The sequence below is a fragment of the Lacerta agilis genome, chromosome 4 (genome assembly GCF_009819535.1).
Source record: "Lacerta agilis isolate rLacAgi1 chromosome 4, rLacAgi1.pri, whole genome shotgun sequence".
In the NCBI taxonomy this organism is placed as follows: domain Eukaryota; kingdom Metazoa; phylum Chordata; class Lepidosauria; order Squamata; family Lacertidae; genus Lacerta; species Lacerta agilis.
The window spans coordinates 5,417,201-5,439,892 of NC_046315.1; the positions used below are offsets into that span (position 1 = coordinate 5,417,201).

At 47.7% G+C, this 22,692-nt stretch overlaps 1 protein-coding gene across 1 annotated transcript; it reads left to right on the forward strand.

Annotated features, from left to right (window-relative positions):
- The first annotated feature begins 754 nt into the window (after window positions 1-754).
- LOC117045160 (maestro heat-like repeat-containing protein family member 7) lies at window positions 755-20,932 on the forward strand. Its single transcript, XM_033145958.1, has 12 exons — window positions 755-881; window positions 3,103-3,281; window positions 5,991-6,128; window positions 7,220-7,334; window positions 10,076-10,216; window positions 10,610-10,774; window positions 13,039-13,194; window positions 14,668-14,790; window positions 15,987-16,086; window positions 17,276-17,341; window positions 19,057-19,609; window positions 20,747-20,932. Exons 1-11 carry the CDS (start codon window positions 810-812, stop codon window positions 19,329-19,331), a joined length of 1,530 nt encoding a protein of 509 aa, XP_033001849.1. The 5' UTR covers window positions 755-809; the 3' UTR covers window positions 19,332-19,609; window positions 20,747-20,932.
- Window positions 20,933-22,692: the final 1,760 nt, after the last annotated feature.

The following is a 22,692-nucleotide window of genomic DNA, read 5'->3' on the forward strand; positions in this document are numbered from 1 at the left end:
CTGTGTTTAGTCAGAATCTCCTTTCTTGTAACTTGAGGCCACGGGTTCGAGTCCTACCCTCCAGAGCAGCAGAAAAACAAGCCTGCTCCATCATCCATGGGACAGCCCTTCAGATATTTGAAGATGGCTCTCCTATCTCCTCTCAGTCTCCTCTTTCCCAGGCTAAACACACCCAGCTTCTTCAACCGTTCCTCATCAGGCTTGGCTTCCAGAACCTTGGTCATCTTGGTCGCCCTCCTCTGTCCACCTTCCAGCTTCTCAACATCCTTCTTAAATTGTAGTGCCCGGAACTGGACAAAGGACTCCAGTTTGGAGGTCCGACCAAGGCAGAGCAGAGTGGGACTACGAGACACATTTAAGAGGCCCTCCATGGGTGGCGCTGTGGGTTAAACCACAGAGCCTAGGGATCAGAAGGTCAGCGGTTCAAATCCCCGTGACAGGGTGAGCTCCCGTTGCTCGGTCCCTGCTCCTGCGCACCTAGCAGTTCGAAAGCACGTCAAAGTGCAAGTAGATAAATAGGTACCGCTCCGGCAGGAAGGTAAACAACGTTTCCGTGCGCTGCTCTGGTTCGCCAGAAGCGGCTTAGTCATGCTGGCCACATGACCCGGAAGCTGTACGCCGGCTCCCTCGGCCAGTAAAGCGAGATGAGCGCCGCAACCCCAGAGTCAGACACGACTGGACCTAATGGTCAGGGGTCCCTTTACCTTTTAACACTATTGATGTTGCTCCATCCTCTTTGGGCCTTTTGCAGCAATTCGTCCGAGTTGTGGCAGTCCCTCTCTACCGAGGAAGTCGTGGAGGAACAGCTGATGGAGAATTTGCTGGCCAGGCTGCAGGACCACCACAGCACTGAGCTGCAGACCTCCGCTGCCTCTCTTGCCGTGAGTTGGGCCTTGCCACATATTTGGAGAAAACAGAGCCACGGGTCCCTCTGAACATCCCACCTGCTCTAAAAGGCCATAGATAGTTAAAAGGCAAAGGCCTGGTTAACAAGAAAGGTTTTTCCCTGGCACCTAACGCTATATAATGATGGTGCCAGGCGAGCCTCCCTGGGGAGAGCGTTCCATAAGCAGGGAGCCAATACTCAAAAGGCCCCGTTCTCGTCTTGCCACCGTCTGAGCTGGCCTGGGCAGAATGAAGATTGGGATCTGACTGGCAGGTCTCTGGGTGATTTCAGCAGATTGGTAAAAGTTCCCAGTTCCCCATTTCTTAACAAGAGGACTGCCCTCAGTTACACTATGAAGCCACCCTGCTTTAGTTACAGGTAGGTAGCCATGTTGGTCTGCCATAGTCATAGAATTATAGAGTTGGAAGAGACCACAAGGGCCATCCAGTCCAATTCCCTGCAAAGCAGGAAACGCCACCAAAGCATTCCTGACAGCTGGCTGTCAAGCCTCCGCTTACAGACCTCCAAAGAAGGAGACTCCACCACACTCCTTGGCAGCAAATTCCACTGCCGAACAGCTCTTACTGTCAGGAAGTTCTTCCTGATGTTTAGGTGGAATCTTCTTTCTTGTAGTTTGAATCCATTGCCCCGTGTCCGCTTCTCTGGAGCAGCAGAAAACAACCTTTCTCCCTCCTCTATATGACATCCTTTTATATATTGTCATAACAAAATAAAAAAAATAAAAAAATCCTTCCAGTAGCACCTTAGAGACCAACTAAGTTTGTTCTTGGTATGAGCTTTCGTGTGCATGCACATTTCTTCAGATACACTGAAACAGAAGTCACCAGACCCTTATATATAGTGAAAGAGTGGGGTGGGGTATAGATTGCTTTAGATTGCCTACTGGAAAGGATTCATTTTTTCAGCAAGCCAATCAAGGCATATAATTTTATTACTTAATATTTATTAGTTTTGCATTTGCTTTTAATTCTATGCAAATTTTGTTTGGCTGCGAGTGTTCATTTCTTAAGCTTGTTTTATGTTTAGTGACAATTTGTGCATTTCAGGGGGTTGGACTAGATGACCCCTGGGGGTCATTTGCAACCCGACAGTTCTGTGGTTCTAACTCTGGAAGCTGCCTGCCAACATAAAAAGCATTTGTTTATATGTTTGTGTGGGTTTGTTCAATGATGATCTTACGTACTGTTTTTCATTGGGCTGTGGGTTTTAGTCGCGTTTCGTCTCCCGTTTTATTCGCAATCCGATTGGAGAGATTTTTTGATCAAGCAAATCGAAATAAATGAATACTGCTGAATTGAAGAAAGGGAGGCGGTGGTAACCAGGAGGAACATCTTGTGTGGAAGGACTGGGCGCCCCATTTAGTCAAGAAACAGATTCCTGGACTTCTTTAATTGAAGGCGTCGCGTCTCTCGCACCAAGGTCCCTGACACAAGAGAGAATAGTCTTCACAGCCTCCCAACCCTCTGTTTTCTCCTGCCTCCCCTTTCAGATCACACAGGCTCTCTACGAGGTCATCTGGGTGCCTGAATCCAAGTAAACTGGCAAAAATTTATAAATTTAAATCAAACAAGTGCTGGAAATGTAAAGAGAAAGAAGGTTCTTTTTATCATATGTTGTGGTCTTGTAGTAAGGTTAAAGCTTATCGGGAAATGATATATAATGAATTGAAAAAATCAGAAGCTTTCCTTTTGGGAATTATAGGGACAGAAATACCTAAATTGTATAGAAATTTATTCATGTATGCTACAAGAATGCTACTTGCCCAAAAGTGGAAAGAAGCAGAACTCCCAGCAAAGGAAGAATGGATACAAAAACACATGGAATATGCAGAGATAGCGAAACTTACTGGAAGAATAAGAAACCAAGAGAACAAACTTCTTATAAAAGATTGGAAATGGTTTATTGAATATTTACAAATAAATTGTGAACAGATAAAAACATTGGCAGGACCTGCAGTTTCATAAGAGTATATATTCAAAGTAGATAGATAAAGTAGTTGGATATGCAGAATATATTAAAAAATTAATTTGAGGAACCGCAGAAAGAGGGGGAAGGAAGTCAAAGTTTGGAAATGTTAAATTGATTGTAAAATGAATGAAATGTATAAATTTGAAAAATGTAAATGAAGAAAGACACAAGAGAGAGTTGTCCTCATAGCCCCCCCCCACCCAATGTTTTCTCCCCTCTCCTATCAGATCACTCAGGCTCTCTACGAAGTCATCTCGGTGCCTGAATCGAAAGACACCATCCAGAGACTTTATCCAGACCTTCTGACTGCTCTGCTCATCGAACTCTACTTCAGCAACCAGGCCGAAAGTCTGCCGGATACGAATTTCCTCCGGAAGCGATGTGGTCGTGGGGAAAACCTTGCGAGGTGCGTACCTCGTTTCCCCGGCGAGGGCATTCAGATTAACCGATGTAGCCTTTTACCCTGAAAGGGTATTGGGAAATATTTTATAATGAATTTTTTTTTTGGGGGGGGGAATGTATAAAAGTACTTTTCAAAAAAAACCCCACAAAAAACAACAACCCAGAGTCCTTTCTGTTGGGGATAATTCAGGCTGAAATTCCCAGGTGTCAAAAAAGTTTCTTTATGTATGCCACGACTGCGGCCAGTGTTTTGTTAGCCCCAAAATGGAAACCGAGCGAGGTCCCAACCAAAGAAGAATGGCAACTTAAGCTGACGGAATATGCGCAGTGTAAGGACGTTCAGTGGTTGCTCGTGAAGAATCAGCCAAACGCAGAACCTCTAAGCTAAGTTCTTTATTGTGCAAACTATTTACAGTGGAGCAAAAGTTCAACATCCATCTCCTCACTCCGCAGAGTCCAGGAATGACCCCTTCCGGTTCTTTCTCCAGCAAAAAAGGTGCGGGATCATGAACCCCCGCCTCCCCCTCCCACGTCCTTCCTGCCTGCCCCTTCGGAGCGTGGGAACCTGACCCCGTTCCCTGCTATCCCCGCGATGCTGAGGCTCTGGGATACTGTCAGAGCCCCTGCACCGCCTTCCTGCTTCCGACTCCCCCTCCCCACTGGAGGAATGGTAGCTTCCGGCGGAGGAGTGGGAGGACGATCTGGTGAAATGCACAGGGGGTTCCCTATACTGCAAACGCTCCCGCGATCCCACCGAGTGCGGGGAGGGGGATTTCCTGACACGCAGCTTGCAGACTTCACATATAGAATAAGAGAACAAGAAGAACATACGTTTAGAAAAGTTTGGAAAATATTTACTGACTATATGGGTGGAAATTGTGTATATTTGAAAACGTGGGCAGCGTTAAGATAAATTCAGCAGTGCAAACAAGATTTGATGACGGCGTTTCCGTGCGCTGCTCTGGTTCGCCAGAAGCGGCTTAGTCACGCTGGCCACATGACCCAAAAACTGTACGCCAGCTCCCTCGGCCAGTAAAGCGAGATGAGCGCCGCAACCCCAGAGTCGTCCGCGACTGGACCTAACGGTCAGGGGTCCCTTTACCTTTACCTTTTTAATAATGGAATACTGAATGGTTTAGTTTATGTAAAATATGCAGGGATTTATGTTACTGGTATGTAAAATGAACCATGGGAAGAAAAGGAGGGAAGTCATAGATATTTTAAGGTTGTTTAAATGAATACAGTCATACCGCGGGTTGCGCGTTTTCGGGTTACGGACGCACCAAACCCAGAAGTACCGGAACAGGTTACTTCCAGGTTTCGGGGCTTGCGCAGAAGTGCTAAATCACACTTTGCGCATGCACAGAAGTGCCAAATTGCATCACATGCGTGCCCAGACGCAGTGCTGCGGGTTACGTACGCTGTGGGTTGCGAACGCTCCTCCCGCACGGATCACATTCGCAACCCGAGCGTCCACTGTATTCTAAAATTCAAAATAGAAAAACTTAATAAAAATTATATATTTTTTAAAAAACTTAACAAATGTAACCTGGTTAGTCTTGCTACCGTCTGATAGCTATCCATTTTGTTATAATGCAGAGCTGGGCTTTTTCACTGGTAGCCCCATTGTTATGGAAAATGCTCCCTGATTAAATATGAGATGCATCCATCTGCATTGGCATACCGCCGGCTTTTGAAGATAGGCCTGTTTACCCAGGCATTGTCTTGAACTCTCAACCCACTCAAGTGTTAAATATAAGCCAGGCACCTATGCCGCTGGGCACCCACAGTTTGAGGCCCAACTCGGCGCCTCTGCTAGTGGGTGACAAGGAGAGAACGCTAGAAGAAGAAGGAGTCTCAAAGCGGCTAACATTCTCCTTTCCCTTCCTCCTCCACAACAAACACTCTGTGAGGTGAGTGGGGCTGAGAGACTTCAGAGAAGTGTGACTAGCCCAAGGTCACCCAGCAGCTGCATGTGGAGGAGTGGAGACGCGAACCCGGTTCCCCAGATTACGAGTCTACCACTCTTAACCACTACACCACACTGGCTAGAACTCGTAAATATCTGAGAGTTGGAAAATTCAGGACGGTTAAAAGCACTTGCTCAAGCAGCGCATAGTTAAACTATGGAACTCCCTCCCACAGGAGGCAGTGATGGCCACCAACTTGGATGACTAGACAAATTCATGGAGGGCTTTGGGGTGGGGGCTATTAGCCAGGATGGCTCTGCTCTGCCCTCCCCAGTTAGAGGCAGCGATGCTTCTGGATCCCAGTTGCTGGAAACCGCAGGAGGGGAGAGTTGCTCTTGTGTTCGAATCCTGCTGGCGGGTTTCCCACAGGGATCTGGTTGGCCACTGTGGGAACAGGATGCTGGATTAGATGGGCTGTCGGCCTGATCCTGCAGGCTCTTCTGATGTGCTTACATTATTCTGGCAGTGGCTTCCCCATTTCTACCCAGACTAATATTATCATTATTATCCTCATCATCATCAACAACAATAATAATAATATTTATGTATTGCTTGCTATGAATTATGTTATGGCGATTTCACAATGCAATAAAGACATGCACAAAACAATTGCAGATATAAAAGCAGTTAAAACAATTAAGAACAGCCTGCTGGATCAGGCCAAATGTCTATCTGGCTGAGCATTCTGATCCTGCAGAGCTTCACTTATGTCCTTATGTAACCAGGCCGTCCTCTTGGCTTAGCTTTTCAGCGGAGGCCATCAAATTGCTCATGATTCGCACTGGCTGCCGCTACGAGGTCACGTTCATGGAGAGGACGCGGGGCTGGAGCATGCTGCAGAGCGCCGGGGAAGTGCTCCAGGGGGCCACGCTGCTGGCAAGGTGAGGGCCCTGCTGTTCCGTTGACCCAGGCTGCCACGCTGGCTCTGCTGTTTTGAAAACCATCGCAACGCTTCTCCAAGGGAGCCAAGGCCCTGTGCCCAGAAGGCTGCTGTCAGGCTTTGGGGAATCAGCTTCCTCCCTCCTGTGGCAGTAGATAAGCAGAACAAAGGAAAAGGACTCTTCTTACCAGTTACAAACTTTAATAATCACAGCGAGAGAACAGACAACACATCTCCTAGAAATGGCGGTGCTCCCAATTAAGGATCACACCCCCTGCCGTCCCTATTAATCTGCACCACTACTACGTCTTGTAATCTGAGCTTGCACACTCTGTGTTTTCTGTTCTTTCTGTTCTGACACTTTCTGAGCTCTGCGGAGAGAATAATTGGGTGCACTCTTCTCACCTTGGATCAAATCTATGCCTCCAGGTGCCATCAGAAAGTGGCAGAGATAGTGCAGGATAGTGCACACCCCGGAAATGATCTCTTTCAGCTTCTGCCTTCTGGAAGAAGGTTGTTGTTGTTCAGTCATTCAGTCGTGTCCGACTCTTCGTGACCCCATGGACCAGAGCATGCCAGGCATGCCTATCTTCCACTGCCTCCCGCAGTTTGGTCAAACTCATGTTGGTAGCTTCGAGAACACTGTCCAACCATCTCGTCCTCTGTCGTTCCCTTCTCCTTGTGCCCTCCATCTTTCCCAACATCAGGGTTTTCAAGGGAGTCTTCTCTTCTCATGAGGTGGCCAAAGGTACAGGGTTATAAAGACCAGGACTAGCCACCTGAGAAACAGTTTCTATCCAAAAGTGATTTCGGTTTTAAACACAGTGTAAGGCAGTCTCTAAGGGAGTATCTGTATTTAGTTATGGGGCATTGGAGTTTTTTGGGGGCTAACCAGGTAGGGTATTAAAGTTTAGGAGGTTAATTATGCATAGGCAGGATAGGGAATGAGTTGACAGGCATTTCCAGGATAGTAAGCTAGTCGGTTTTTGCATGTCCGATGTAGTTCTTTTTTCAATTTTGTTATTCTGTATGGGACAATGACAATAAAGATTATCATATCATAACATGGCGCCTTCCCCCTGTGTCTTCCAGAGCCATGCTGCACTTTGCTTGCCCCGAGACCATGAGGATATTGGACCTGATGTTCTCTCTGCTCAGCAAAGGCAGCAAGAAACTCAAGCCGACCACCATTGCTTTCTTCGTAGAGGTAAGAGGTGCGCAGGGCAGGTAGAGCGACAACCTGGGACCAGGTGACCTGAGAGAACGCCTTCTCCCATACATCTTCTTGGCATGCAGAACCTCTCCTGGTTCAATCCCCGGGAAGGGCTGGAAAGATTCTGGCCCGATACCTTCAGGTGCCTTCTCTGAGTCTGTCCTACCCCGCAGGGTTGTTGTGGAGACTGAATGACAAAGGGGAGAACCTCATGCACACAACCTCGGTCTCCCTGGGGAGAGAGGTGGAATAAAAATGTGATAATAAACGCATCATGTGCTTTTAAATGTGCAGTGAGGAGAACGTCACCTAGCAAGTTTGAAGCAGAGGAGAGTCTGAATTATGGTCTTCACAGGCAGCCCCATTCAGAGTCTGTGTGTGTTGGGCTTTTGGTTTTAACTGGAAAAGCCTCAAAACCAGTTTAGCACTTGGAGTGGTGTCCAGCTACGCTTCCTCTGCGTTTTCCTGCTTCTCCAGTGCTTTTGCAGAGTTTTCCAAACTTCTTACTTCTCCTTCTTGCACAATGGTATGCGTGCCTTTCAGGCCAGCAAATAAACTCCCACAACGTCTGGGTTGTTTCAAAGCAAGTGTGCTTTATTTACAAGCATATAAGCTTCTCCTGGAGATTTGGACGACATCTCCACTCCAGTTCAGTCAAAAGTAAGACTGACCAGGAAATAAACAGTGCGTCACATAAATCACATAGGCATTTGCATACAGCAGATACCCCCGATGTTTGTGACACATCCTCCCTGTGGGAGGGGCGTACTGTTGAGAGCCAGTGTGGTGTAGTGGTTAAGAGCGGCAGGCTCGTAATCTGGGGAACCGGGTTCGCGTCTCCACTCCTCCACATGCAGCTGCTGGGTGACCTTGGGCTAGTCACACTTCTCTGAAGTCTCTCAGCCCCACTCACCTCACAGAGTGTTTGTTGTGGGGGAGGAAGGGAAAGGAGAATGTTAGCCGCTTTGAGACTCCTTCGGGTAGTGAAAAGCGGGATATCAAATCCAAACTCTTCTTCTTTTTCTTTAACCCTGAAAGCTCCAAACCTCACAGTGTGTTTAAGGGGTTAAGGACATTTTAATTTTTGGAAGCTATTTTGATTCCTCCTGTAAGAAATGCGGGGGGTGGCTGGGTGGGTAGGAAGAAAGACTATCCTAAGGATTAGCTCAATGTTACCCTGCCTCAACCCTTCCCTCGGTATCTCAAAATGACATTTAAACCGAATGGAGTTAAATGTAACGGATTAATGAGTTAGCTAAATTGCTAATTTTGAGGTGAGTCCTTAGTTGATTAAGGACTGTTTAAACAGCAGACAGGCCTAATGAATTGGTTGAGGATTTTATATTTATTTATTTTTTTAATATGCTTGCCTCTTTATCCTTCCATCCTTGCACCCAGGGCTGATTACTTGCAGCTCAGTCAACCCAAGTAAACATGTAATAAAGATATTGTATGGCAAAGGGTTAAACCACAGAGGGACCCAGATGGCGCTGTGGGTTAAACCACAGAGTCTAGGGCTTGCCGATCAGAAGGTTGGCGGTTTGAATCCCTGCGACGGGGTGAGCTCCTGTTGTTCGGTCCCAGCTCCTGCCCACCTAGCAGTTCGAAAGCACATCAAAGTGCAAGTAGATAAATAGGGACCGCTCCGGCGGGAAGGTAAACGGCGTTTCCGTGCGCTACTCTGGTTCACCAGAAAGCGGCTTTGTCATGCTGGCCACATGACCCAGAAGCTGTCTGCGGACAAACGCCGGCTCCCTTGGCCTATAGAGCGAGATGAGCGCCGCAACCCCAGAGTCGGACACGACTGGACCTAATGGTCAGGGGTCCCTTTACCTTTACCTTTATGGCAAAGGGTTAAGACATGGGCATGTTTGGGCTAAAGGCAGTTCCTGGGTCTGAAAGGGTAGAAAACTACTACCCTAAAGCACCTCGTTGTTTTGCACACAATGAGAAGCAGCTGGGAGGAGAGTTCAGGGACAAAACAAATAAAAAATAAAAAAATCCTTCCAGTAGCACCTTAGAGACTAACTATGTTTGTTCTTGGTATGAGCTTTCGTGTGCATGCACAGTATCTGAAGAAGTGTGCATGCACACGAAAGCTCATACCAAGAACAAACTTAGTTGGTCTCTAAGGTGCTACTGGAAGGATTTTTTTATTTTTTATTTTGTTTTGACTATGGCAGACCAACACGGCTACCTACCTGTAACCAGTTCAGGGATAGTTTTTTTTTAAAATAAAAATAATAATAAAATTTTTATAAATTGTGTGCCCTTGTTTTTCAATTTAATCCTTTTACATCATCTTCCATGATTTGTCATATTTTATGCATTGTGATTTGCTGCTGCTTTTATCAATTAGGGATGAGAAATTCTTTCTTGATAAGTGTGAACTGTTTAATTATTACTAGCTGATGTTTCATTTCATGTGTTTACTGTTGGGTTATTGCATATTGCTTTATTGGGTATACGTTGTTTATATTGAAGTTATTTTATGTAGGATCTGATTGTTACTATTAACATTATTTTTGTGCGCTGGAAGCCGCCCAGAGTCGCTGGGTATAAATATAATTAAAAACAAACAAACATAATAAATATACAGCGTTTTGGAGACTTAACATGGGCATTTTTACGGCTGTGGCCCTGCTCATCTAGACAAGCTGCATCCCAGGGAAAGAGGTGGTCGCATCCTGCCTGTTCCTCTCTCACGTGGCTGGTGGTCCTTTCTTCTTCCTCAGCTTCTCCACTACCAGGAGATTGAGCAGCTGCCGGCGGATCAGATCTTTGAGAGTCTTGAGGAGTGGACCAGGAACCCCAGCCCAGATGTCCGTTCCCTTGGCCTGAGAGCTCTGGGCATCTTAGCCATCCACCCCGATAAGGTGAGGAAGGAGGGAGCGGGGACAACCCCTCTGTTCTCTCACATGAATCGTGGAGTTGGAAGGGACCCCCAGGGTCATCTAGTCCAACCCCGCTGCTACGAAGCTGCTTTATACTTTGGTTCGTGGAGCCAAGGATGAGGGACAAGGATGAAGATGCCGGGCCAGCAAAAGGCTGGTCACATGCAGGGAGAGGATGCTCCAGACCAGGTGTGACAGGAAGTCCTCCTGGCTGGAGCAACTTTCCTCTGCGTGTCCACTCTTGGCAAACAGGAAATGTCGTACTTGACTGCTACATGATGGCACACCCCACATTATCTAGAGACCCAAGAGTCATCTTTCTGTCAAGAAGAAGCTTGGGGAAGGGAGCGATGTTCAGCTGCTTCCTGTTTGCAGGTGGAGGAGGTCAAGACCCTCATGCCAACCCTCTTGGGCAGCTTGGAAGAGGCAGACGGCGTGGTTGTCACTGAGGGCATCACGGCCATCCAGAATCTTCTGAAGTTCATGCAGAGGAGTGACATCGTCAGCCTGGCTGAGAAGCTGCTTCCTTTGTTCAGCAACGTAAGAATTTGGGGGAGGTTTCCTTCCAATCCAGGGTGTTCCTCCCACCACCCAGTGACCCCAGAATTCTCCACGGTCCCATCATGCCCCCTACTTCTGTGCCCTCTTCTCCCTCCGATCCCTGGTGGCTTGGCTATGTGACCCGTAAGGTGTGGGAATGTTGTGGGTAACGGGAGAGGATAAAGGTAAAGGTAAAGGGACCCCTCACCATTAGGTCCAGTCGTGTCCGACTCTGGGGTTGCGGCGCTCATCTCGCTTTATTGGCCAAGGGAGCCGGCGTACAGCTTCCGGGTGATGTGGCCAGCATGATTAAGCCGCTCCTGGCAAACCAATGCAGCACGCGGAAACGCCGTTTACCTTCCCGCCGAAGCGGTACCTATTTATCTACTTGCACTTTGACATGCTTTCGAGCTGCTAGGTTGGCAGGAGCAAGGACCGAACAACGGGAGCTCACCCTGTCGCAGGGATTTGAACTGCCGACCTTCTGATCAGCAAGCCCTAGGTTCTGTGGTTTAACCCACAGCGCCAGCCGTGTCGCATAACAGGAGAGGATATATTGATTAATATTATCCTTCCTAACTAGCAAGTTTCTTCATGTAGCAGAGCGCATTCCCCTATTACACAGCTGGAACCTGGTTGTGGACTCGTGTGAGCAGTTCAATCTGGCTTGCCCGGATTGGGATTTTCTTGGTAATATCCCTTGGATCCCTCCTAAAAGAATACACAACAGTCTTATTCATAAGTAACAAAAAGAAGTTTACTCATGATCAGGCAGAGCACAGTTTGATTGTTCCCTGAAGGCAGGCTGTAGGCTTAAGGTTACAAATATGTACAAATAGGTTTACCCCATATGGGAGATAACCCAGGGACTGCCGGCTGAGAGAGCCAGCAGTGTGGTCCAGGTGAAGCAGGAAACAGGCAGGATGAAAAAGAAGGGAGGTGACTATTGTGGGAATGTTTAGGAGTGTAGATGATGATATATTATTTTATATATTTCATCCCAGCTTGAGTTAACAAGCTTCAAACTTAGCAGAGTTACATTCCCTTTTAAAACACAGCAGACGCGCTTGCACAGGCTTGCTAAAGCCTCTATAAGAAATATATATTCCTGGTATATTCCCCTTCTTCCCTCTTAAAAGTAAAGACAAAACACAGTACTGTTTATAAGATATAAAAGAGTTTACTTACAGGCATCCTGAGCTACAGCATACAGTCTCAGAAAGGCAGACAGGCTTAGATAAATGTATTTACATGTAGAGGCTAACTCCATAAGGGAGGAAAGCCTCTTTGTGCTCTCTTGGCTGGGAGCCGAGAGAGCATATTCTCCTAAGATGTTGCTTGTTCACAAGACGGTGCAAAAAGAGAGAGAGATGGAGTCTGCTTACTGTGGTTTTTGTGTAAACCTCCCCAGGTAAAACCACACCCATCTCAAGTTAAACAGAGGAAGTTGTCTCAGTCCAGGTAAACAGGAAGTTAAGGCTGGAGGACTGAGACACCTTCATGTCCACTCTAGGAATGTTGTGTTTGACTGCTCTGTGTTTACATCCCACAGCTATGTGCCTTGGCGTTTTACTAGGTCTGGAAAGTTCACACCCACCTATCAGTCACATGCAAAGGAAGGACGCTCCAGCCAGGTGTAACAGGAAGTTCGACTGGCTGGACCAACATTCCCCTGCATGTCCACTCTAGCAAAACAAGGAATGTTGTACTTGACTGCTCCAGTGGATTACATCCCACATAAAGCCGGGCTGGGGAATGGGTTGAGGGCAAGGGTGGGAAGAGAGCAGAGCTAACCTCCTCCCCTGCTCAAGAAGAAGAAGAAGAGTTTGGATTTGATACCCTGCTTTTCACTACCCGAAGGAATCTCAAAGCGGCTCACCTTCTCCTTTCCCTTCCTCCCCCACAACAAACACTCTGTGAGGTGAATGGGGCTGAGAGACTTCAGAGAAGTGTGACTAGCCCAAGGTCACCCAGTAGCCGCATGTGGAGGAGCGGGGAAGCGAACCCGGTTCACCAGATTACGAGCCTGCCGCTCTTAACCACTACACCACACTGGCTCTCAAAGATCTGGGCAGTGGGTGTCAAATAATGAGGTTCGGATGGTTGGTCAGCGAGGGTGAAATGTAGGAATTGAAGGCTTGAGCATGGTCAGTGAGGGCTAGGGGTAGCCAGAGTGGCAGGTTTCTCCCTTCTCAAGGCTTGTGGGACTTCTCCACGGCAGCCCCCGTTTGATCAACCCATGAAGCGGCCTCTGTTGCCCACAGGCAGAGGCCAGGACCCGCAATTCCGCCATTGCCCTGTTTGCTGAGCTGCCCAACGTGGTCAAGAAGAAGGAGAAGTACCTCATCCAAGAGCAGGTGACACAGAGTCTGCTCCCGCTGCTCCTGCACCTGCAAGACGAGGACACCGATGTGGTGAAGGTGAGCCAGGAACACAGGATGCAGTTGCCTTACCCCGAGTCAGGCCCTTGGGTCCATCTAGCTCAGTACTGTCTGCGCTGACTGGCAGCGGCTGTCTTTAGATCTCAAACAGGGGACATTCCTAGTCCAACCTGGTGATGCCGTTGAACCTGGGACCTTCTGCATGCCAAGCAGATGCCCTGCCACTGAACCCAACCTCTCCTTGCTCTGAGTTTGCAGAATCCGATTTCCCTGTGTTTCATGGACCAATGTATCATATTTTTAATATTTTGTTGGAATAGGAATAGGAATAGGAATAATTTATTATTGGCCAAGTACATTTTCCAACATACTTGGAATTTGTTTCAGCTACATTGCAATGTAAACATACAGACACTGTTCCTCTCACAATACAAAGAAGCAAGGAAACCCCACCCATAATTTACCCCCCCCCCCTTCAGCTATACAACTATGAATTTAACAATTTAATGGCACAAGGGAAAAAACTATTCTTGTGCCTGGCCGATTTTGTATATGAAGTCCTGTAGCGACGTCCAGATGGAAGTAAATCAAGCAGATGATGACCGGGATGTAAAGGATCTGCTACAATTCTCTCTGCTCTCTTCCTAACTCGGGTAGCATAAATTGTCTCTATTGAAGGCAAGCTAACACCAATTACCCTTTCTGCAATTCTTACAGCTCGTTGGAGCCTTTTCTTGTCTCTCTTGGAGGCTGTACCGTACCAAGCTGTTATAGAATTACAGAGAACAGTTTCAATGATGCCTCTGTAGAATTGGAACAACACTTCCTGGGACAATTTAAATTTCCTTAGTTGACGCAGGAAATACAGCCTCTGGTGGACCTTTTTAATAATACTATTGATGTTGCTTGACCAATTTAAGTTATAAGAAATTATAGAGCCCAGGAACTTAAAGGACTCTACTACTACAACCATGTTACCAAGAATGGAAAGTGGTGGCAGAACGGAAGAGTGCCTTCTGAAATCAATTACCATTTCTACTGTCTTTTGGGTACCAAATTATTTTCGGTGCACCACGAAACAAGATGGTCTACTTCCCTCCTATACACAGATTCATTCAGCCAGATGGGCGGGGTATAAAAATAAATAAATAAATTATTATTATTATTATTATTATTATTATTATTATTATTATTATTACATATGGAAAGATGCAGGAAGTGCTTTTCGACTTCTTCTCCTGGATCTTAATGTTACACACGATTTCTATGCCCTCCCACCCCCAAAATGATTTTTTAAAAAAATGTGTGTTCAATTTCCCCCCCCGGTCACAATTTACAAATTTTAATACAAACTTAAAATAAAATGAGGAAGACGACTTAGGGGGCGGAAATGGAGATCAGGATGGTTGTGAGCAGAGGCGGAGGTTGCCAGCTTGGCGGTCGCTGTCGCCATTGACCTGCCCTCTCCCTGACTGACCCCTGGTGCCCCCCCCCTTTGACTCCCCACGGCAGGGTTGCCAGGATGCCCTCGCCAGGTGCTTCCGCTTCCTGGGCTGGTCCCTCCCGAAGAAGATCAACAGCAAGAAGGCTTGGCACGACCACCCTCAGATCGCAGAGACCCTCTGCCGGCAAATCGTAAGTCACCAGCCTTCGTCTAGCAACAGCTTGGCAAGGTGTGCTCCAAATTTCCCCCTGTAGGGCCAGGTGGGAAACAAGTCAAAAAATGGCAAGCACCCCCCCCCCCCCATTTCAATTTTGGATTCCATCCGTGCAAATCCCCTCGAGTCTTTCTGGATTCCACCATTTTCGGTCTTCAGTTTCTAGGATTCCGGGTTTGGAGTCAAGTGTCTTTGGTGTCGTCCTTTCAAATATTTCGACCGCACGTTCCGGGTTTTGTAAAAACGCTCGAGTTCACTGATTCCAGTTTACGCCTCTAAATACCAGTTGCTGGGAATCTCAGGGGGCAAAGGGGTCTTGTGTTCAAATCCTGCTTGCAGGTTTCCCCTTGAGGCTGTCAGTTTGCATTTCCTAGTGCAGAAAGTATTGAACTGATGCGTAGAGACCTTTCCTATTCTACTTAATTCAAGAGGGTTCTGGAAGCTTCTCTGTGTGAAAGAAACAAGCAGAAGGTTCGTGATTCTAGATTCAGGTAGGTATCCGTGTTGGTCTGATGCAGTCGAAATAGAAAATAAAAAAAGTCCAGTAGCACATTAGAGACCAACAATCTGATTTCGTGGTATCTGAAGAAGTGTGCATGCACACAAACGCTTACACCCAGAACAAACTTAGTTGGTTTCTAAGGTGCTACTGGACATTTTTTTAAAATATTATTTCAAGGTTCACGATGTTTGGGTTATACCTTCAGAGATGCTGCATACAGCCGAGCGTCAACTGGTTCTGTTATCTTTTTCACTTTCTATCTCTTTTCCTTCTGGTGTGATGTTTTGTACCTATAGTGTTAAGGTTTAGACTTACAGTAGTTATTGTAAGTTTAAGTTAAGTCTGCTGCAACCGGATTCCTTATGGACAGTGCCAATCCTGAACGTTATGGATTTGTGACCATAATGCTCACTTGCCTTCAGTAACAGTAAAGCTCTGCTGGATGAAATACAATTGCCTCTGGTCTATTTTGGGGGGGAATCCTGCAACGTGTTTAAGTTTTTGTTCTGCTAACTATACATTGGAATCTGCTCTGGATCAATACTGAGTAGAATTCCACGACGGAGGCATCGTGTTGGCCACTGTGAGGACAGACGGCTGGTCCAGATGGGCCATTGGCCTGATCCAGCCGGCTCTGTTTATGTTCTTAACGTTCCTCTTTGTTTTGCTAGTCCTGGAAGGTCAAGACCATCCCTGTCATCTTGCTCCAATGTCTGGACCACCTTCAGTGCCCTCAGGTCTCGATCCGGAGAGCGGCTGCCATCTTTCTTGGTGAGCAAAATAGTGGCCGTATTCCTTTATCACTCTGTGCTTCGTCGTGCTCCTTGGAGGCGGTTGGAGGATGGATGGCGGCTAACGGATTGAGGTTGAATCCTGACAAGACAGAATTATGGTTTTGGGGGGACAGGGGACAGGCTGGTGTGGAGGACTCCCTGGTCCTGAATGGGGTAACTATGCCCCCGAAGGACCGCGTGCGCAGCCTGGGAGTCATTTTGGACTCACAGCTGTCCATGGAGGCGCAGGTCAATTCTGTGTCCAGGGCGGCTATCTACCAGCTCCATCTGGTACGCGGGATGAGACCCTCCCTGCCTGCAGACTGTCTTGCCAGAGTGGTGCATGCTCTGGTTATCTCCTGCTTGGACTACTGCAATGCGCTCTATGTGGGGCTACCTTTGAAGGTGACCCGGAAACTACAATTAATCCAGAATGCGGCAGCTAGACTGGTGACTGGGAGCGGCCGCCGAGACCATATAACACCATTCCTGAGAGATCTACATTGGCTCCCAGTACGTTTCAGAGCACAATTCAAAGTGTTGGTGCTGACCTTTAAAGCCCTAAATGGCCTCGGCCCAGTATACCTGAAGGAGCGTCTCCACCCCCATCGTTCAGCCCGGACTATGAGGTCCAGCTCCGAGGGCCTTCTGGCGGTTCCCTCCCTGCGAGAAGTGAGGTTAGAGGGAACCAGGCAGAGGGCCTTCTCGGTGGTGGCTCCCTCCCTGTGGAATGCCCTCCCATCGGATGTGAAGGAAATAAACAACCACCTGACTTTTAGAAAACATCTGAAGGCAGCCCTGTTTAGGGAAGTTTTAAATGACTGATGTTTTAATGTATTTTTAATCTTTTGTTGGAAGCCGCCCAGAGTGGCTGGGGAAACCTAGCCAGATGGGCAGGGTGTAAATAATAATAATAATAATAATAATAATAATAATATTGTTCTCCTTTTTCCTCTTACCTGATGCTATATACCTGCCTGAACAAAATAAACCATTTAAAATTAAAAGGGAAAGCAAAAGTGAATTGTTTGAGGTCACAGAATGAGTCCGTGGTCTAGGCAGGCCTTGAGCTGCCTCTCCTCTCTGTCCCTGCAGTCTTCCTAGTCCCAACGCAAATGGGGTGGGATGTCAAAGCTTGCGGGAAAGGATCCCCTTCCTGAGATGCTCACAGACTTCCTGTCTTTCAGGTTGCGTTGCCCAGTGTGCAGAGCCACTTGCGATCACTCAGGAAAAAAAGGACTTGATATTCCTCTGTAAGTAACAACACCGCGGGACTCGTGGCCCTTTGCATGATGACGGCAGAGAGGCACGAACTCCTAGCTCCAGGGAGACTTACAAATTAAAAAGACCGTCTCTAGCATGTCTAGTAAAAAAAGAGAGAAGGTTCTATGCCGTACGTTTCGATTTGATATCATTTACGAATAAGGAGGCACATGCCCCCCCCAGCTTGCGCTGAAGTGCAAAAATACAGTCCCTGAGATGCCACACAACCATTCTCTTTTGTTTTATCTTATTGTATCACATTTTGTTCTCACCATGTCTCCGTTCATATGGTGTATGCAGGATGAGAAGGGAATTAAGATCAACATAAATTCTAAAGGAAATTTAAACCAGGGTTAGGGTTAGGGATAGGGTTAAGTCTGTGTCAGGGTTAGGGTTAGGGTTAGAGTTCTGGTTGGGGTTAGAGTTAGGGTTAGGGTTGTGTCAGGGTTAGGGTTAGGGTTAATGGTAGGGGTTAGGGTTAGGGGTTAGGGTTAGGGTTAGGGTTAATGGTAGGGGTTAGGGTTAGGGGTTAGGGTTAGGGTTGTGTCAGGGTTAGGGTTAGGGTTAATGGTAGGGGTTAGGGTTAGGGGTTAGGGTTAGGGTTAGGGTTAATGGTAGGGGTTAGGGTTAGGGGTTAGGGTTAGGGTTGTGTCAGGGTTAGGGTTAGGGTTAATGGTAGGGGTTAGGGTTAGGGGTTAGGGTTAGGGTTAATGGTAGGGGTTAGGGTTAGGGGTTAGGGTTAGGGTTGTGTCAGGGTTAGGGTTAGGGTTAATGGTAGGGGTTAGGGTTAGGGGTTAGGGTTAGGGTTGTGTCAGGGTTAGGGTTAGGGTTAATGGTAGGGGTTAGGGTTAGGGGTTAGGGTTTGGGTTGTGTCAGGGTTAGGGTTAGGGTTAATGGTAGGGGTTAGGGTTAGGGGTTAGGGTTAGGGTTGTGTCAGGGTTAGGGTTAGGGTTAATGGTAGGGGTTAGGGTTAGGGGTTAGGGTTAGGGTTGTGTCAGGGTTAGGGTTAGGGTTAATGGTAGGGGTTAGGGTTAGGGTTGTGTCAGGGTTAGGGTTAATGGTAGGGGTTAGGGTTAGGGTTGTGTCAGGGTTAGGGTTAGGGTTAATGGTAGGGGTTAGGGTTAGGGGTTAGGGTTAGGGTTGTGTCAGGGTTAGGGTTAGGGTTAATGTTAGGGTTAGGGTTGTGTCAGGGTTAGGGTTAACAGTAGGGGTTAAGGTTAGGGGTTAGGGTTAGGGTTGTGTCAGGGTTAGGGTTAACAGTAGCAGTTAGGGTTAGAGTTCTGGTTGGGGTTAGAGTTAGGGTTGTGTCAGGGTTAGGGCTGGGTTAGGGTTAGGGTTATAGTTGGGGTTGGGGTTGGGGTTAAAGTTAGGGTTAGATTTGTGTCAGGGTTGGGGTTATGGTTAGGGATTAGGCTTAGAGGGTTAGGGTGGTGTCAGGGTTAGGATTAGGGTTGGGGTTAGGTTTAAGTTTAGGGTTAGGTTAGGTTTGTGTCAGGGTTAGGGCAAAGGGCTGTGGCTGGGGTTGGCATTATCAAATCTTATAAAAATGAAGCAAAACCAGAGGAGAGACAAAAAAGCAGGCAAAACCAATGCCAATTCAAACCAGGCAGCCATGGATTTATCTCCCGAGGTCCATTCCATTTCTGCTTTTGTCCAAAGCGTGTCTTCCTCTCTCATGGGCCTGGCTTTCTCTCCCTTGCTCCAGCGCTCTCCAAACTGCGGCAGGATCACGACCCCTCCGTCCGCCTGACAGCCTTGCAAGCCACCCGGATGGTGCAGGAAGCCTGTGGCATCACAGCCGCCATCTCTCCCCGGTTTTCTGGCTCGGAGGGGGAAGACAGCCTCTCCTCCGACCGGGGCCACTGGGAGACGCCGGATCCTGCCGTGACGCACCGGTGGAACCCAGCTTCCCCCACCTCCCACCGGTTGGTGCCCAGCGCTGCCAGGAAGAGAGGATTCGGGCCGACCCGGCAGGCCTGATCCCACCTACCAAGACGCCCCTGCGCTCCCTTGGGAGGCGCTCGACGTAAGCTCAGGAGACCTGCACACAACTCCCAGTCGAAAAGGCACCAGAGCCACAGATGATGGGAGAGGACAGGAAAAGAAGGAGCCCCCGTTGGAGGCGGCAGGAGAAGGATGCTCAGCGTGCCTGGATTCGGCCAGCGTCCGCAGTAGGACAGGAACGGGGAATGTTCTGTGGTGCGAACCATCAAGACTTCCTCTTGCATTCCTCCATAGAACCAGGATGGCCTTGCATGGTAAGTGTCCATTAAGGGGAGGAAAGAGTGAAATGTGGCCATGTATTGATCAATTTTCACTCTGTTACACCCTACGGGTGTAGGGTGATATACAAATTTAATAAATAGATCAAAGATTATGATTATGAGAGTACCACCTACTCTGAGAACCATTGCCCTAAACCAACCTTCTCCAACCTGGGCATGTTCTCTAACATTTCTCAGTTAAAAATCGGGACGCCCTATTCTATTTATTAGGGACGCCGGGGGCGCTGTGGGTTAAACCACTGAGCCTCTTGGGCTTGCCGATCAGAAGGTCGGCGGTTCGAATCCCCGCAATGACGGGGTGAGCTCCCGTTGCTCGGTCCCTGCTCCTGCCAACCTAGCAGTTCAAAAGCACGCCAAAGTGCAAGTAGATAAATAGGTATCGCTCCGGCGGGAAGGTAAATTGTGTTTCCGTGCGCTGCTCTGGTTCGCCAGAAGCAGCTTAGTCATGCTGGCCACATGACCCGGAAGCTGTACGCCGGCTCCCTCGGCCTGTAAAGCGAGATGAGTGCCGCAACCCCAGAGTTGTCCGTGACTGGACCTAACGGTCAGGGGTCCCTTTACCTTTTTATGGCTTCCCTTGATCTGGACACTTGACCTCTGTTCATGCAGCCTAGAATTGTATTAGCTTTTTTTTGCTGCTGCATTGCACTGTTGGCTCTTGTTCAGCTTGTGGTTTACTAAGTCCCCCTCGATCCTTTCCACATGTACTGCAGCAGGGGTCAGCAAACTTTTTCAGCAGGGGGCCGGTCCACTGTCCCTCAGACCTTGGGGGGGGGCGGACTATAATTTGGAAAAAAATACGAACAAATTCCTATGCATCACAAATAACCTAGAGATGCATTTTAAATAAAAGTAGACATTCTACTCATGTAAAAACACGCTGATTTCCGGACCATCTGCGGGCCGCATTTAGAAGGCGATTGGGCCGCATCTGGCCCCCTGGCCTTAGTTTGGAGACCCCTGTGCTACAGTCAAGCCAGTTGTCCACCTTCCCTGTATTCAGGCTCCCAAGACCTTCTGCTTCCCCCCCCCCGCCCGCCCCCCGTCTCCTGGCACAGATAAGCAACCACAAGAGGGCGTTCTGTCCTGTCTCTCTCTCTCTTCCACCAGGAGCTTTCTGGCTGCAGGAGGACGGAGCCAGCAGTGGCTGCAGGAGAAGCGTCAGTCGAAGGATGCAGATGAGAAACCCAAAATGTGGTGGATGCAAGCCGACCGTTCTTGCTTGCTGAAGAACCCATACCGTTAAGGGCCTTCACATTGCTTGCAAAATGCAGCTTCCTGCATTAAGATAGGATTTGCAAGTAATATATAGCAATGTTCTCATGTATATATTTATATGTATATAATTATATGCACATATGCCTTGAGGACTTGAAGCCAGTAAATTTGTGTTTTCTGATTTATTTTTTAAAGTCGGTTTGTGTTTTATAAAAAGTGGAATAGATTTCTGTGTGTGTGTACCTAATTGACTCTCGGGACCTGTTTGTTGAAGTCTGTGTGTGCCTCCAGATTTGACACTATCTTTGCAGGATTATTATTATTATTATTATTATTATTATTATTATTATTATTTCAAGTGCATGCCAGAAATGTAGGCTTGTGCAATGAAAGTAGATTAAAGCCAGGGCTGTCAATTATCCTGTTTTCCCCGGGATTCTCCCTTATTTCAAGCAGTTTCCCGCTGCTCTCCCTTATTTTTTATTTCCCTTAAATTTCCCGTTTTTAATGGAAGCAGCTCCTCCCCTGCTGGCCAGGGACTGGGTGGGAAGACCTCGCCTACTTGGAGAGAAAAGCCTCAGCCCTCAAAGCAAGTGGGAGCCGTTTCCCGTGCTTACAGGGGGGTGTATTCCTCCCCCTGCATCAACCCCTATCCGTTGCCGCCGAGCCCCTCAGCCGGCCAATAGGGTTAGCTGGCGGGTGGAGCCTGGCTGCCTTTGAGCAGCTGCTGCTTCCTGTCCTGTTTTGATGGGATCAGACAAGAAGACGATGGGGCTCCATCGCGCGGAGAACATGGCTGCCCTCCTCTTTGCTGGCTGCCCTCCTCTTTGCTCCGCTCTGAGCCCGAGCCCGCTTGGAGTTTACATTGCTGCTCCGCCCACTTTTGCTTCTGGCTCCGCCCACCACTGACATGTGACTGTCCCCGGGATAGGTGAGACTGCTGATCCCTTATTTTCAAATCCGAAACTTGACAGCTATGATTAAAGCGCTCTATTGTCCTAGTGCAAGAAATCCTCTTTTTTATTTTAAAAATAAATAGATTTTATCCAGTTGAGGAAGTACACTCGGGGAAAGTGTGGGATTAATGGGGAAACGTATACAAATAAATTGGTGTGAACTGTAGGATGGATTCTCATCCATTAGGGTCACCTAACCAGAGCCTCTTGCCTTCACATGTGTTGCGTGTGATTTCTCTAAAAGTTTTGGTGTCCTCGTGGGCTTAGGAGTTCTCGCTGGCCTTGTCCTTGGAAGGGCCATGTTCAAATTCCAAAGTTGCGTAGGTTTTCTTTTTAAGAATCCATAGGATCAAGTTAAATATGGCAGCATTAAATATATGAGTGTGGGGTGCCTGATATCACACAGGAGAACATCCCTGAACCCACAGGAAGCAGGAACAAACCAATCTGATCAGCCTTTGTCCAAGCTGGTAGCTTCTAGGATTTTGGACTACAACTCCCAGTAGCGCCAGCTTCACAGAAACCTCCCGTTCTGAACAGGGACTTGCACCAAATCCAGACCCGCAGCCGATGCAAGGCAGGAAACGATCCTTGTTAATGTCTACACCCAATATTTACCCCGTATTTTTCGCTCCATAGGGCGCACTGGACCATAGGGCGCACCTCGTTTTTAGGGGAGGAAACAAGGAAAAAAATATTTTTCTGGTTTTCCTCTTCTAAAAGCCCTGTTTTTTTGAGGATCAGCTAAAAGTTTTGCAGCTTTTTTGCAAAGGGAAAAGCCCTGGTTTTTTGAGGATCAGCTAAAAGTTTTGCAGCTTTTTTTGCAAAGAGGGAAAAGCAAAGTGGAAAAGCCCAATTTTTATGGGGTTCAACTCACATTTC

Bases quoted from the DNA above. Each gene is read 5' to 3' on its own strand.
- LOC117045160 (XM_033145958.1), top strand. From the start codon at position 810: ATGGAGAATTTGCTGGCCAGGCTGCAGGACCACCACAGCACTGAGCTG. The intron at 6,129-7,219 runs GTGAGGGCCCTG...TGTGTCTTCCAG, and splicing joins GGGGCCACGCTGCTGGCAAG to AGCCATGCTGCACTTTGCTT. The intron at 13,195-14,667 runs GTGAGCCAGGAA...TCCCCACGGCAG, and splicing joins AGGACACCGATGTGGTGAAG to GGTTGCCAGGATGCCCTCGC.